This window comes from Pagrus pagrus (assembly GCF_965226575.1).
Source record: "Pagrus pagrus genome assembly, chromosome: 15".
NCBI lineage: Eukaryota > Metazoa > Chordata > Actinopteri > Spariformes > Sparidae > Pagrus > Pagrus pagrus.
Genome location: NC_140199.1, coordinates 27863763 through 27880666, shown reverse-complemented (window position 1 = coordinate 27880666; position 16904 = coordinate 27863763). Strand labels below are relative to the sequence as shown.

Below are 16904 nucleotides of genomic sequence, written 5' to 3'. Positions count from 1 at the left end.
TTTCTCAATTAATTATTGCTTGTCACACCAAATGTAATTCATATTAGACTGTTTAAAAGAATTTATCGCATTACCAATTGTGTAATTTTAAAGTAATTTCATTATGTCAAGGATGCCTGAATTTCAACTGTAACCCCAATTTAATTTCTCAATGCTAATATTTTTAATGGTATTTTTCTGTAAATCTAATTTGATTTGTTAAAGTTAACTCTATCTTAAGGTATTGTAGACATTGTTTTCACATTAAAGTGTACTTTGTCTTGGTAAATCTTACAAGTACAACATTTTAATACTTAACTTTACATTTTTAAGAAAGATCAGGTTATAAGCAAAAAGAACACATTGCACAAAAAGTATTTGTGTTTGGATAAAGAATAAATTACATCTTACTGAACTCAAATACACCTAGAGCCTGAATGCAAAACATGACAAAAACACTGCAGTTCAAACAAGTAGGGTTTTTGAAGTGTATATATATAGATACAGGATACTATAAGCTAACAAAAAATCAATAGTTAATGACACAGTAATGTGATGCAAATACAAATAATGACTTAGGCTATTTCACATACATTTTTTCATGGTGCTGTTCTTTTATATGAAGAGCCTTCAGATCCCTGGATAAGAGCATCATGATCTGTGACCTGTAGAATCCACATTCACAAAATTAAACAAGATGAGATTATATGTCGGCATTCAACAATTAAGTCAGCTAGAGTCAGGAATGTGTCCATACAAAAACATAACATGAACTACACTCACAGGCCATATACAGGCTGAAAGAATTGTTGGTGTGTGTAATCATTCCTTCTATCCACATAGTCTGTTAAGTGATGACTTCACAACATGAACATTTTTAGTTACAAAGCATTGTTTTGAAGGTCAAGGTCAGATTTATTTATATAGCACACTTAAAAACAACCAAAGTTGACCAAAGTGCTTCACATTTTGTCACCCATCTCTTTATTACGTTATGGTCATAGGAATGTGGCTAAATGTGGCATTTAGCCAACAGTGTTGTTTTCTTCAGAATGCACTCTTACATTAGCCATGGCTGCCATAATGCTCTCTCTTGTTTTGGCTCTCTGTCCTTTCACTACGAATATCTTCAGCAGCTTGTGAGGTTGTACATCTGGAATACAGTGGATTGGTGGTAATTGGTGGTAGCAAAAAAACAAAAAAAGAATAATGACAGACATTAAAAAAATACCTTACAGCAGTGATGTAGTAATGCATATAAACATGCAAACATTTAATACAATCCAGTTACTATCAAATTTAGTGAGCTGAAGTAAAATTGACAAGTATTGATTGTTACAATAGCCAGTTAATTTCACAGCCGATTGTCTTTGGTCATTATGACTGAATGATAATTTCTAAAATAATTGTTACTTTTGAGTTAATTTTGTTTTCCCAACTACTTGGTGAAGCTTTTGAGCCATTGGGAGAATTTTACATTACCATCTAAGTAATTGTTGACCACCTTAAAATGCATTAAAAAATCAAAAGAAGAGAAAAGAAGAAGTTTGAGACTGTTCATATTATCACATTCAACAGCAGATATTTTGCACACATTTCATCAAACATAAGGTTTTAAAAGCTATTTAAGGGATAATGTTTGTTTGACTAGTGAATAGTAGCGAGCTAACATCTGCATTAATATTAACTGGTTGAAGTTGCTTATTGGCAGATAAACTGGGTAACAGCTCAGTAAAATGAATGCATATTAACAGAATATCTCTAACTGTTACTGATTTGATTGGTTGGTTTTAATTACCTTCACAGTGTAGAAAGTCCTGGAGGTCCACAACAAATCCTCTGACACAAAAGAAAATGGTGCAGTCTGTAATGGTCCTTGGCTGTTATTGCACCTGTTTTCAGGAGGCAGGGCTTTCTGTTTTGAACAAAACATAACTCCTTTGAGTCATCTCAACATGATAGAGACTAGTAGACTTTACATCCCTCAAGATTAAAAGTGTTCTACAGGTTTAAAACCTGTTTGAGGGAGAAATTGTGTAGTATACACTAAATGCAACATTGAACAAACCTTTCTTCAGTTTGGTCAGCATAATGCAGTGTATAATATAGCGAAATAAAAGGTGTAGCACAAAATCAGGAAATAAGGTACTCAGAAAGAAACACAAACACTGGCACAAAAGGCACTAGATCAGGGCCTTCTAGCAATTATTCCTCTGTCCTCTGTATCAGAGCTGCTGATACCCTCCCTCCCCCTCCCTTTGGCACCCTGTCAGCCTTCAGAGTGCACCAGCATCATCTCATACCACTCTGCCCTTCAGAAGTGTAGTTGTTCTCAAAGTGCAGAGGAAAGTTGTTTTTTTTTTGTTTTTTTTTCAGTGCAAACCAGCTGAAAGCTCCATTCATCTCAACCTTTTCATAGACTTTCTGAATGACTTTTTGGACATTTGAATGCAAATGAAAAGCGAGCCATTTATAATCCCATTTAAAGGCTGATCAGTGTCTTCAGCAGTGTTATATGGCTAATCACAGTTTCTGGCAAACCTTGTGAGACGTGTTGGCATTTTATGGTTAATCACTATGTGCATATCAGGGGAGGGGTTACTGCTATCGACCATATACTGCTTCTGTCATTACTGTTTCATAAACCTTTACGTCATATGTGTTTTATGTATATTCATAATGTGTGTGTGTGTGTGTGTGTGTGTGTGTGTGTGTACTTTCAGGAAAGGCACAGTGGTAAACACCACAGTGCTGGTGTTTATTGCTGGTTTGCTGATGGGATTCAGCAGGATCTGTAATTCACCTGAGATGGTCATCTTTGGCCGCTTCATCACAGGAATTCATTCAGGTACAGCCTTCTTTAGGCAGCTTTTAAAGGCAATAAATCAATGCTCCCTTAAGACACTTGGTATTTGAAAAGTATAGCAAGATGTAATAGTATTTATTTTATTAAATCAGGAATTCCATTCTGACCTCTACTGGCCAATGCAATTACTCTGTTAATAGGTAAACTGGCAGGGCTTCCATAGTGGTGTCTGTGCGCTCAAGAATGTTGGCAGCACTTTTCATGCCAAAATAATGATCAAACACATTACCTTCTAACTGAAGAATTCTTCAAAGGAGCTGAAGATAAAATATACACAATTTGTACATCTACATGGATCAAAGAACTGTACATCTTAAGTAACTGATTATGATCTCATGCCTAGGCCAGCTTTGTCCCAATGTTGACTTTGACATCTTCATACAATATGCATTTTAGCTCTAAATTGAAAATCCAAACAATCTACATTAAGCTGGTAACATTAACAATAAAAAACAAGAACACATGAATTACCTTCCTTGAGTAGCCATCCACTCCACCAAAGACCACAATATTGCACCTGTTCAAGAGGGGGGAAAAAGTTACAATATAACTATGGCTGTTCTTATGACATACAGTGGTGCTTGAAAGTTTGTGAACCCTTTAGAATGTTCTATATTTCTGTAGAAATATGACCTAAAACAACATCAGACTTAGTACTAAAAGTAAACAAAGAGAACCCAATTAAACAAATGAGACAAAAATATTATACTTGGTCATTTATTTATTGAGGAAAATGATCCAATACTACATATCTGGGAGTGGCAAAAGTATGTGAACCTTTGCTTTCAGTATCTGGTGTGACCTCCTTGTGCAGCAATAACTGCAACTAAATGTTTCCGCTAACTGTTGATTAGTCCTGCACATCGGCTTGGAGGAATTTTAGCCCATTCCTCCATACAGAAAAGCTTCAACTCTTGAATGTTGGTGTGTTTCCTCACATGAACTGCTTGCTTCAGGTCCTTCCACAACATTTCAAAAGGATTAAGGTCAGGACTTTGACTTGGCCATTCCAAAACATTAATTTTATTCTTCTTTAACCATTCTTTGGTTAGAATGACTTGTGTGCTTAGGGTCGTTTTCTTGCTGCATGACCCACATTCTCTTGAGATTCAGTGCATGGACAGATGTCCTGACATTTTCCTTTAGATTTTTCTGGTATAATTCAGAATTCACTATTCCATCAATGATGGCAAACCGTCCTGGCCCAGATGCAGCAAACAGGCCCAAACCATGATACTACCACCACCATGTTTCACAGATTGGATGAGGTTCTTATGCTGGAATGCATTGTTTTCTTTTCTCCTAACATAAGACTTATCATTTCAACCAAAACGTTCTGTTTTGGTCTCATCCATCTACAAAGCATTTTTCCAATAGCCTTCTGGCTTGTCCATGTTATCTTTAGCAAACTGCAGACGGGCAGCAATGTTCTTTTTGGAGAGCAGTGGCTTTCTCCTTGCAACCCAGCCATGCACACCATTGTTGTTAAGTGTTCGCCTGACTTTGGACTCATGAACATTAATATTAGCCAATGTGAGAGAGACCTTTAGTTGATTAGAAGTTACCCTGGGGTCCTCGCCGACGATTGTACGTCTTGCTCTTGGAGTGATCTTTGTTGGTCGACCACTCCTGGGGAGGGTAACAATGGTCCTCCAGTTGTACACAATCTGTCTGACTGTAGACTGGTGGAGTTGAAACTCGTTAGAGATAGTTTTGTAACCTTTTCCGGCCTGATGAGCATCAATAACTCTTTTTCTGAGGTCCTCAGAAATCTCCTTTATTCGTGCCGTGATACAATTTCGCAAACATTTGTTGTGAAGATCAGACTTTGATAGGTCCATTCCATTCCATTCCATCTTCTTCCGCTTATCCGGGGTCTTGTCGCGGTGGCAGCAGGCTCAGTAGGGAGCTCCAGGCCTCCTTCTCCCCAGCAACACTTTCCAGCTCCTCCGGGAGGATCCTGAGGCGTTCCCAGACCAGATGAGATATGTAGTCTCTCCATTTCCTACAGAGGAAACTCATTTCGGCCGATTGTATCTGCAATCTCCTTCTTTCGGGTACTACCAACCCAGTCGTAGGCCTTCTCCAAGTCCACAAACCCCCCCCCCAAGCCTGCAAGGGTGAAGAGCTGATCCACTGTTCCACGGCCAGGACAGAATCCGCATTGTTCCTCCTGAATCAGAGGTTCGACGATCGTTCTTTAAATAGAACAGGGCGCCCACTCATTGTCTGATCGTCATCCCAGTATTGGACCCAGTATTTTATTGATTATTAACAGTTCCCTAAAAAGTGGCATTTTCGCACCCTTTTTTGAACATGCTGTGGTCCAACCCCTTTTAAAGAAACCAAACCTTGACCCTACGGTTCTTAACAATTTAAGGCCAATTTTTAAGCTTCCGTTTTTATCCAAGGTTTTAGAGAAAGTAGTTTCTACTCAACTTTTAGCTTCTATGTCTCACAACAACATCTTGAGAAGTTCCAGTCTGGTTTTAGAGCTTTAAGCAGCACAGAAACTGCCCTCCTCAAGGTAACCAACCACCTTCTTTTAGCAGCCGAAAGGGGACAGAGCGCAATTTTAATCCTTTTAGATTTAAGTGCAGATTTGACACTGTTGATCATGCCATTTTATTAGACTGCCTGAAAACCTGGGTTGGCATCAAGGGTACTGCTTTTAGTTGGTTTTATTCTTAGCTTTTTGACAGAACCTTCTCGGTCACCACAGGTAATTATTCTTCAACTACAACGCCCATTACCTGTGGTGTACTGCAAGGTTCTATTTTAGGTCCGATTTTATTTTCAATTTATATGCTCCCACTCGGACAGATTATTGAACACCATAATGTTTATATACCTTAAATACAAACAAATATAACTTCCGCTGAGGCCCGGTGACCCAAGAAGCCTAGCTGCTGTCTTAGACTGTCTTAAAGATATCAACTGTTGGATGGCTCTACATTTCCTACAACTTAATAACTCAAAAACAGAAATCAAACTGTTCAGCCCCCAAACCATATCAGCCACTTTCAGCAAGCCCTTGGTCCCCTGTCCGTCAACATAAAACCCACTGCACCAAATCTTGGTGTTCAATTTGACTCAGAGGTTACATTCATCCCTCACGTCAACAAACTGGTCCAGTCCCGTTTCTACCAACTAAGATCCATTTCATGAATCAAACACATGCTCTCACCCTCTGACCTGGAGAAAGTCATTCATGCATTCATCTTTTCCAGACTAGACAACTCCCTTCTCTCCAGTATCAATCAGAAATCACTCTCTCACCTCCAACTGGTACAGAATTCAGCAGCTAGGCTTCTAACTCGTTTTAACAGACGACATCACATCACCCCAGTCCTAGCTTCCCTTCATTGACTCCCTGTCCATTTTAGAATTGATTTTAAGATTTTACTGATCACTTTTAAAGCACTCTTGGGTCTGGCTCCGACCTATATAGCAGACATTTTAATTCCTTACGAACCACCTCGAAGCCTTAGATCCTCAAGCGGGGCCCTTCTAACCCCAGGTTCAGACAGGACGCCAAAGCGCCGCAAAGCGCAGCGCTCGGAAATTCTCACACGAGCCACGGCCCTTCTGTTTAAACCAGTCACAAATTTCTCCGCGCCGGTCGGCAAACGGCTCTGCTCCTCAGCTGTTCTGTAGTCACACTTGGAGCTGTTTTTTCACCATAGGAAAGTAAATAACCGCATAAAATTATAACGCCATGATTTCCTGACAACTGTAAATGTATGTCCACTTCATAGTAACTGAGTAGTTTTCTGTCAATTGGGCTGTTTAATTATTGAAAATAGAAATTTGTTTTAATTTGAAAATTGACCTGATTCTTCCTGCCCGGCTTAACACATTCGGCCGGGGCACGCGAAAAAAATAGACCAAACGCCGAAACGATCGCTGCACGGCGCGCACCAGCAGCGGAGCAGAGCGCTGCGGCACTTCCTATGTGAACGACACAATTGGTTAACATGGGTGCCGAAACAAAAATGGCTCCACTCCTCGGCGCTTCGCAGCTAGTGGCGGCGCTTAGGTGTCTGAACCCAGCGTAACTGTTCCAAAGTCGAGGCTAAAAACTTAAGGTGATCGTGCCTTTGCCATCAGGGCCCCTCGGCTTTGGGAATGCCCTGCCTGAGGAAATAAGGCTTGCAGGATTGGTAACTTCTTTTAAATCATTTCTTAAAACCCATTTTTATAGACTTGCTTTATTCATTTTTATCAGTTTTTCTGTTCTTCAATTATTTGTTTCTAATTATTTAGCTATAATTGCCATTTATTTTATATATTTAAGTATAAAATGTTGTCTCATTTGTTTAATTGGGTTCTCTTTATCTACTTTTAGGACTGTTTTAGGTCATATTTATACAGAAATATAGAAAATTCTAAAGGGTTCTAAACTTTAAAGCACCACTGTATGTATGAGATTCCTCATACTCCCAACATTCAGTATGTACATAATTGCATAAATAGGCTACTTAACTTTACCTTATCAGTTTGTGATTTGTGGACCAAGGACCAGAGGGCCTTGCACAGAATAACTTCTTTGTACAAAACACCCTAGTTCTGTGATACGTGAGAAGATCCCTGCAGCATCAACACAGTGCATGGAGGCCATCATTCTCCATCACTGAACGCGAAGGCCCATTGAAACCAAATGGCCTTGAACCATTCGATAAACAGCATTTGGCATCGGACTTTATGTTGTCTGAAATTATGTTGTCTAGCTGTGCTGTGTGATCCTCTTACAGACAAGTCAATTTCTTGCATCCTCATGTAAATGGTTCTTCTTGAAACACTGAGTCATTTTGCAATGCAGGAGACTGGCAGATGTGGCAAATTCTTTAGTTTTTCTCACTATTAAAATTTTGGGGTGACCAGAGCCTGGACCGACTTCTATTTCCTGTTCCACAATGGGCATAGAGCTGGCATTAATTTCCCACTGGACAACATGATGGAGGTTTTGTAGTGCTTCTGTAATCTCTGATACACCGCCTATCTGCTCAGAGAAGAATTCAAACAGAACAACTCAAAATAATCAAAATTTAGTGGTTGCTGGTTTATGGCAGATTGCAGTCTGGTGAGAAGTCTCTGCATCAACTGCTATCTCAACATGTCCTGTTGGACAGGCAGAGCTCGGATTAACAAAGAAGAGGGACTCATAGTAAGCCAAATATTGTATGCCTCAGAATAAACAACATAATGTGCTATGTGATGTGGAAGCTAATACGTGTACCCCTTATAGCATCCTAGCCATTGATGGGATGTAGCCTACATTTAAAAACATGTTACATACTGTAGATTTTAGCAGATTTTCTCACAGATGATAGTGTACTTTGGTTGTGTATGTGTAGGTTATGTAGGCTTCCGGGATGCTGTAAATACTTCTACTAGCGATCAATATGTAATTACTTGTGCCAATTCTCTGATTGGTTGATTATGTGGCACACAACACTGTGTCAAGTTGAGCGAGTGTTCAGGTAAAGTTGAGCACGTTCAGAAGGGAGAGATTAAGAGCGAGTGTGCAGCGGTCAGACAGCACAGAGACTTAGAGTTTGTGAGAGGACATGTGAGTAAAACTGAGTGAGAGGGGTTATTATTGCACATTAAAAGCGATAATAGTAAACATGCAAATACATTTAGTGTGCACAGAATTTTCTTGGTCAAATTAAATTATGTCTTGCCATAGTCTTGTATAATTTCTCTCCAAAATATAATTTATGTGCTTGCAAAATATATTTTTCTGTGCTCAAAATCCCTCATTGGTCCTTCAAGAATGTGGCACAAATATAACGGCATAAATGGGGGAACAGATCTGCCAGTGGAGGTAGTAACAGAGCCACAACAGAGGCGCGACAGCATCTCTGTGAATGGAAATGCCAGCAGCATGGGACAGGAGTGTGTCAGTCTGATGGCATTCACAGTCTGACAGCTATACAGGTCCTTCACTCATCAAATAAAGAGAAACATTTAGACATGGAATAGCTTCTGTCCCCAGTAGCAAGAGCTAGGAGGCTCCTGCAGTTGAATGGCGGTGATTATGTGACACAATTTAGAGCAAAAAACTTTAACTCACCTTCCACCATTGTGTTGTTGTAGTTGCTGTCTCTGGCTTTTATTGTACTATTGTACTTGTATTGAAAAAAATCCCTGTGATGGTTAGCCCTCCCAACTGAGACTGCAGTTAACTTTCCCCCAGAAAAAAACAGCATCCATCTTCACGAGTGAGACCCAGACAGGGTCCACTATTTACTGATGGTTATTATGTGATGTAATTTAAAGCAAAAAACGCAACTTTGTCACTTTCCACGATGTGTGGTGGGTCAGGATCTCAATCACAACACATAGCGGTACCAATATGATTATAAACAGGTGGCGGATACATGTTTAGATTAACAGGTGGAAAAAAACACTCTGATCTCAACGTTATGATGCGTACTAGCACGCCTCCTTTGGTTCCTCAAAGCTGGCATGCTGTATGAAATGACAAACTGGAAAGGCTTTATGCCGGCACTGATTGGTTCAGTGTGAACATGCAAAGGCTGCGTAAAGGTGAGCGTTCGTTGTGGCAACAATGCTGAATCTCTGTGTGAAAAGTACTATATTTAAGCAGTGACAGCGAGCATTTGAAATCTTGGTATAGGTAGACAGAAGGCTGCAACTAGCTATAATTTTTGTTGTCAATTATCTATATTATTCTGTTGATTAATCAGTTAGTCTAAAAAATGTCAGATAATAATGAAAAATGTCCTCAACAAATAACGTCATATCTTCAAATGACCAACCAACAGTTCACAACCCAAAGATTGTTCATTACCTGGCAGCAAATCCTCTAAAAAGATCAATACATTTTTTGTAAAAAAGATGGCAGACGCTATTAATTGGTAATCAACAGTTTGGTACTTAAAGGTGCAATATGTAAGATTTTTAGTTAAAAACATTACAAAATCAAAAAAATATGAACAGAATGTGAAGACATAATAGTTGTATGTGTTGTGTTGCAGAGAACATCTACTTAAGTTAGCATGCTTACAAGCTAGCTACAGTCCATCCTGGTTCAACATTCATGTGCTAGTGGTGAAAAAACCAATACTTTCCTGTTGCTCCAAGTGCTCAGTCCGGACTGCCAGATGCACTGCTAAAAAATTGGGTTAAAATAGCTAACGGCAGCTACAGCTAGCAGCAGTTAGCGGTTACTCTGGTGATATGCTGCACCCTCATTTTGAGTATGAATTAGACAGGCAGCCAATTCTTGGCCATTATTGCTCCTTTGTTCCTCCAATGATCACCTAATTTACTAACCGTTACAAAACTAAAACATACAGTAATGCTGTTGAACTGAATCAATCAATTCATTTAAACATAAATCTTCTCGCTCTGTTTTTTTTTTTTTATCTCAGAGGGCAGATAATTAACACATTGAATTGGAAAACATTCTGCCCCCTTCAGTTTCAAACTTAAAACCCTTTTTCATCCCACTTCAATCTGCAGGACTTCATCCAACAATCACATATTGTTTCATATTGTTATACATACATATTGTTTTCAACATTCAGGCATCCACATGCTTTATTCGAGCGTCCACATATTCTACTTTTGTCCTTGTAGTGTCTCTTTATTTGCTCTGTTCGCTTGCATACTCCATGTGTTTTTACACTATAGTTAAAATACACTATGGAATCTTCATAGAAACTTTAATTGTTAAGTAAATCACTGCATTGTTACATTCATCCTTCTTCTACTGCAGGCATCTCTCTAAGTGTAGTACCAATGTACCTTGGTGAGATAGCTCCTAAGAACCTGCGAGGCTTTCTGGGTCTCGTGCCAAGTATCTTTATTGGCACTGGAGTCTTCGCTGCCCAAATCCTCGGCCTACATGAGCTTCTAGGAAAGGTAGTCAACACTGCTTACTACTGTAACAACAACCTGGTATGTGGAGAGGACTGCTGCAAAATTCATGTGACTGTGTGGTTATGGTATGGAAGAAAAGTTTGACTCTAACTTGGCTCATGAGTTTTTACTTCAACATAGCTATAAATTAAACTGAAACTCAAAAGTTTTTTTTTAACTTGTAAATGTGTCTATTTTGTCATTTAAACGGCAAGCTCTATTGTAATAGCCCAGGTCATTGTGACAAAAGAAATTACCAATTTTGAGGTACAAAACCAAAATCAGGCTTTCCCCCAGACATTTAAACAATTGTGATTAGTGTTACCATACCTGACAAAGCACATCTTGGACTGATGTAAGTAGACCTGAGTCCGACCTGGGATGTCCGTAAGTGGCCACCATTGATTTGACTTACTCAGATAATGTCCTTCCCATTGACAATCAACGTAGGCTTTAACTGTGAAATAAATCTGCCATGGAACACAAAACATGAAATTTTGCATCATCTGTTTTAATAAGATAGTGTTATTGGTCTCATTCATCATCAATGTTGCTCTAATATTCTTAGCATCTGTTGGAACTATTGCAGGAGGAGCATTGGCCCCTCTTCCTTTCAGTGGTGGTGGTCCCCACTTTCATTCAGTTGATGCTGCTGCCATGGTTCCCAGAGAGCCCCAGGTACCTGCTGATTGAAAAGCACAATATCCACGCCACCATCACAGGTAAGTGTTGTGGTACTGCTTCACATCAACAAGGGAAGTGGCGGCAGTGGCTCAGTCAGTAGAGACTTGACTTGGGGACCGGAGGGTGGCCGGTTCAAGTCCAGCTACAGCTACAAGTACCAGTCCACTTCCATATTGTGGTCTGTAGCGGACTGGTAGCGCCAGTTCACTTCCTGGGTTACTGCCGAGGTGCCCTTGAGCAAGGCACCGAAACCCCCATGTGCTCCCCGGGCGCCTGACACGGCAGCCCACTGCTCCTAGTCTGCAGTGTGTGCACTTACCATGTGTGTAGCTGGTGATGTGTTTAATGGACTAATTTCGGGTGTGTTTGCATGTTCCATGTAAAAGATAACTGACAATAAAAGATTCTGCTTCTAGAGAGGGGAAGCTTTACATGAAGAAGTGAACCCCCTACATTAAAGTAATTGTTAATAAAAGTTTAGTTGTAACATATTTTGAATATTACACCATAGCAGTTGTCTAAGTTCATAGGCGTCATTACTTTTAAAAGAGAGATACTGCTGTGTGTCAGTGCTACAGATTTGTGGTATAGCTGCACAGAGCTGACTGTATGCAAAATAGTCACAGACATTACTTTACTTTTCTCTGAAACAGTTAAAAGACATGATTTTGCCCCCACTGTTCAAAAGATCATTTATAAACAATATTCCTTTGTCATTTATTGATTTGATGAGCAAAGTTCTATCCATAATTCATATGATTCTATTAAACCATATCACTAGGCTTTGGATTTCTTTGCTAGATTCAGGTTGATTATATTGGAAATGAAACTCAGCTGGCTAGTATAAAAATGTTTTTCTCCTTAATATTGCAAGTTTGAAAGGAGTTAACTGAAGAAACAGATAGAGCTCTTTTTAGAATAGAGGATGAGCAGACATCAATAACTTTGCTGAAAACCATTATGGATTAGAAATAAATGTATGTATAATCGATGCATTTAATGCAAAGTTGAGTGCCTCAAAATTCAACAATTGAGACCACCATATTTATGATCATTGTACAGTTAAGTTATTTTGATCTTGTCAGGCTTACCGTCCCATAAAAAGCTTTTGTTCATACTTTCTGAATAATTATTTTCCTGGTGATGGTTATGCCATGAGAACATTCACCGATCAGCCACAACATTAAAGCCACTGTTAGCTGAAGTGAACAACATTGGTTATCCCGTTACAATGCAATGTTCTTCTGGAAACCTTGGGTCCTGGCATTCATGTGGGTGCCATATGACACACACCACCCACCCAAAATTTGTTGCAGTCCAAGCACAGCCCCTCATGGCAATGGTACTCTCTGATGGCAGTGACCCTCCCCAGCAGGACAGTGAACCCTGCCTCCACAAAAACTGCTCATGAATAAGCAAAGTCATGTGACAAAAAGTTCACGATGTCATCCCGGTCTCCAGATTCTCCAGATTTCCATCCAATCAAGCAGATCTTGACATCCTAGAACAAGTCCAACCCATGGAGGCCCCACGTTGCAACCCCAAGGACTCAAAGGATCTGCTGGGAGTGTCCAGTGGTGGCAGACACCACAGGACACCCCCAGAAGTCCTGTGTTTATGTCTCAATGGGTCAAAGCCAAGTCTGATCCATGGTTGGATTATACTTGGCTCTAACTTGGCTTGTCCCATGGATGAGAAATTGTTCCAGGACGTCCCACGGATGCCCATTCAGATTTGGAGGCCTGGTCCTCTTTTTCAAGTTCTTTGGGCCATTCGCGAGCTGTTCTTGCTGTGTGGCAAGACCCACTGTCCTACTGTGGGGGTCACTGCCATTAGGGAGAACTGTTGCTAATGGGGGGGCTGTACCTTGTCTGGAAAAATGTATGGGTGGGTGGTGTGTGTCTAGTTGCATTCACATGAATGCCAGGACAGGAAGGTTTTACAGCAGAACATTGTATTGCAGCAAGATGATCAAAATTATTAGCTTCACATGTCAGTGGTTTTAAAGTTATGGCTAATTGGTGTTGATAAACTAAGGTATTACCAACAAATTTATTACTGCTGTTTTTCTATCTATATCTTCCATAAAGTCATTCTCCAAGCTTTTCAATTCCTATCCTCCAAACTATTTGTATCTTTCTTTCAATGTTTTCTCTTGTAATGTGCTCCATGTTTCCAAGTATAAGGATACCTAGCACATCTATTGGGCTGTCTGACCATTTTTATTTTCTTAAGAATGAAAACAGCTTTTCCATGGAGAACAGCCTTCAGTGTTGTTCTTTGCTCTTCAATCAATGAAATATACTCTACAGATCTGATATAACTGATGCGATATCAGAATCTATGATAACCTCTTCAAACAAACAGTAGATTCTCTCACTGGTTGTCACACCTAAATCACACCCGTAGCTGCAGTCACGGCTAGTAGTTTCTCAAAGGACACTGATTGGTTCACCCCCTGCGTGACACACCTTGAAGCCTGGCAAGATGGATTTGCGAGATGGTGATCACGTGATCTCACAAATCCAGCTGCCTAGTTAGGTAAACAGAAAATTAGATTACACCAAGAATTAACCCTTGCGGCAAACCCCTAAATTAAAGGTCCTGATGCCTGGTGGACAGACCGACAAACTGACCTCACGATACTTTGGCATTGCAAACCACAAGTAGGGACAAAGCTGTAATGACCTGTGTTTCAGATGTGCTGTTGTATGTTTCCATGATGTGCTATAACCATGCTGCTCCCTATCCTGACTCTCAGCTCTGAAGTGGTATAGAGCCAAGTGTAACATCCAGGCTGAGATTGAAGAGATGCAGGAGGAGCAGCGCTCTCTGTCGTCAGTGGAGACACTGTCAGTATGGAAACTGTTGCTGGATGACTCAGTCCGCCTGCAGGTGCTCAGTGTGGTGGTCATCAACATCGGCATGCAGCTGTCTGGCATCGATGCGGTGAGGACTTGGAAATAAAGTGATGTATACACAGAAGGAGTGGAGGTTTGGTGGTCTTTTTTCAAATTAGTATTTAGTAACAAGTCCAAAGTTTTCACCGCAGTTTCTTCCTTGGCTGTTTCCCTTAAATGAAATATGCAAAATTAGAAAATGTGCGGTGTATGAAAAAAAAGAGCAAAAAGGGGCTTAAAGGCTCTGAATAGCTGAGGATAACTGCAGAGTTGGGTAACTATCCGTTGGTTTGTCACTACAAGTGACCTCATTAGTCACAACTAACAAAGCATTTGGTCCATAAAAATATTTGACTGAACAATGTCAATTCAGACTCAGCTTACTACCCTTTTGGCAAGTAATTTTATTTACAGCCTACCAAACAGATGCCAGAAAAGTGAAAGCATTTTGAGAACTATGTGACAAACAATGTGTCTCAGTTGTGTCTCATCTGATATTAAAAATAACCATGGTACTGCCATCCTCACTCAGCTCCTCAACTCAAATCATTTTTATGCCAGAAGTGAGACAAAGTCATTGTTTTGCAAGTCTCAAGTCTTGGCTATGAAATCTCAAGTCCTGAGTCAAATCCCTTTGGTCTCTTTTATTTCATAGATCGATAGATTTTAGTGTGGGGATGGTAGGGATGAAGGAATACACCATTATCTGTATCTGTATCTATTCAACCAAACTATATATATATCATTATGCATACTCTGTGGATGAGTGCAGCATGCCTCCAGAACATAAATACATTCACTCACAACAACATATACATTTTTTCAAAACACATAATTATCTAGCTCTGGCAGAGGGGACAACCCTTGACTAAAACGTGCATTTTTCCATCTAAGTGACCTGGAGTTATCTTCTATCATCTGGAAGTAGAGTGAAAATTAGTTGAAGGGGTACCTGGGGTCATGTGCTATAGTGAAAGCTTTGCAAGTGATCACACTGTAATTGAGATCAGAATAATCGGGGGTTGGGAGACCAATGATTTTGGAAGCAGTGTGTGCAGTGGAGACAGACAGCGCGGTGAGAAAACAAGGGGAGCAGTAGAGTATTATGGATTGAAATATGCATTTGTAAAGCAGTAGCAGAGGGTGGGGGGCAGCAGAGAGTGTTTTGAATTTGTGTATGGAAGCATCTGCAGATGTCAGTGGTATGTGGGTGAGAAGTGACTTTATTGTCCAGTGTGGCTCCAAAGTATCTGAAACTCTCAACCTGCTCTACTGGCTGATATACGAGATAGAGTATTGATAATCATCACAGAATCATTGTCAATAAGAAGGGTGGAGTAAAGTATGTAAAATAAGTGGTGATTGGAGATGGGCTAGTCAGTGCATCTTTTGCACCCCTAAAATGAACAGCCAAAAACATGTCCATCTTCAGTTTCTCCAAGTCCTCAGTTCAACAGAAGCACACTTTTCGTTTTTTCTTTCTCCTCTTTCGTTTTTGTACATACACCGGCTAGTGCTCACTTCTTAAAGGGAAAGTACAACAAATAAGCATGTGGACAGTATTTTTTTTTTCAGAACCTATTTATAATCCCTCTTCAATGTTCAATGTGAAAACTGACAATATTGTTGAAATATGATAGAATTGTACTTTATTTAACTAACAGTCAGTTGTTGTCTACGAACAGAAGTTATTACAACTAGTAGGTTACTTCAATATACTAAATATGGCACTGAATCATAATGCAAGTTAGACCTCTTTGAATTTTAATTGAGTACCGCTGGTGTAGAGGAAGGGGTTGAGGACATAGCTTTATGGGACTTGGGAGTTGGTGGTGAAAGGTGGAAATGTTGCTGTGCCAGCCCTTCTAGTTTGTGGTTTGTCACTGTGGAATTTGTGAGCAAAGGTTAAAGTTTTTGAGTTGCATGTTTTGCATGTACATTTTTGTTGACCAAAGCAGTCTTTATTTCCCAATTAGATGATGATATTAATAATGATAAGGATAATAATAATAATAATAATAATAATAATAATAATAATAATAATAATAAAATTAAAAAGAAATCTGAGATATGACTTTTACTCTGTCTTTGACTCCAGCCACAGAAACACAAATGTGTCTTCACATACCTTAAAAATACAGCTAGCCGTTATGCTGTTTTTTTTTTATTTCAGTTCAGCATTTAATACAATCTCCCTTGAAACTAGTTAAAACCAGTTAGTCACCCTCTGAATATTGCCCTGGAGATTAATTAATTATTTGATGATTACTGGGGTGCCCAGGCCAGAAAGTGCACACTGTAAGCACTGGAGCTGAACTCATTAGCACACCCTTCTCCAGGCTGTATTTTAAGTGGTTAATTAGCTCTACCTTAACACAGTGGCACAGTCCTGATACATGCACATACTGACAGCAGCACTAAGGATGAGGAGGGTTAAGGTGATATGTTGGTGGTAAAAATAATCAACCAATGTTATCAATGATGAGGATGAGAATGAAGTTGATCGTTGTGTCCGTGATGATGGTATGATGATTGTGAATAAAAGCAATACTTGAGAGACTGGGGATGATAATATAGGGTAG

At 39.7% G+C, this 16904-nt stretch overlaps 1 protein-coding gene across 6 annotated transcripts in view; it reads left to right on the top strand.

The window, feature by feature from the left end:
• Positions 1-16904, top strand: part of slc2a15a (solute carrier family 2 member 15a) — an 83134-nt gene that overhangs the window by 50579 nt on the left and 15651 nt on the right. For all 6 annotated transcript variants that reach the window (XM_084376607.1, XM_084376605.1, XM_084376606.1 and 3 more), the window contains 4 exons: positions 2703-2827; positions 10596-10741; positions 11328-11460; positions 14184-14371. In XM_084376607.1, coding sequence (XP_084232733.1) covers positions 2703-2827; positions 10596-10741; positions 11328-11460; positions 14184-14371 — 592 coding nt within the window. The remainder of the gene's footprint in view (positions 1-2702; positions 2828-10595; positions 10742-11327; positions 11461-14183; positions 14372-16904) is intronic.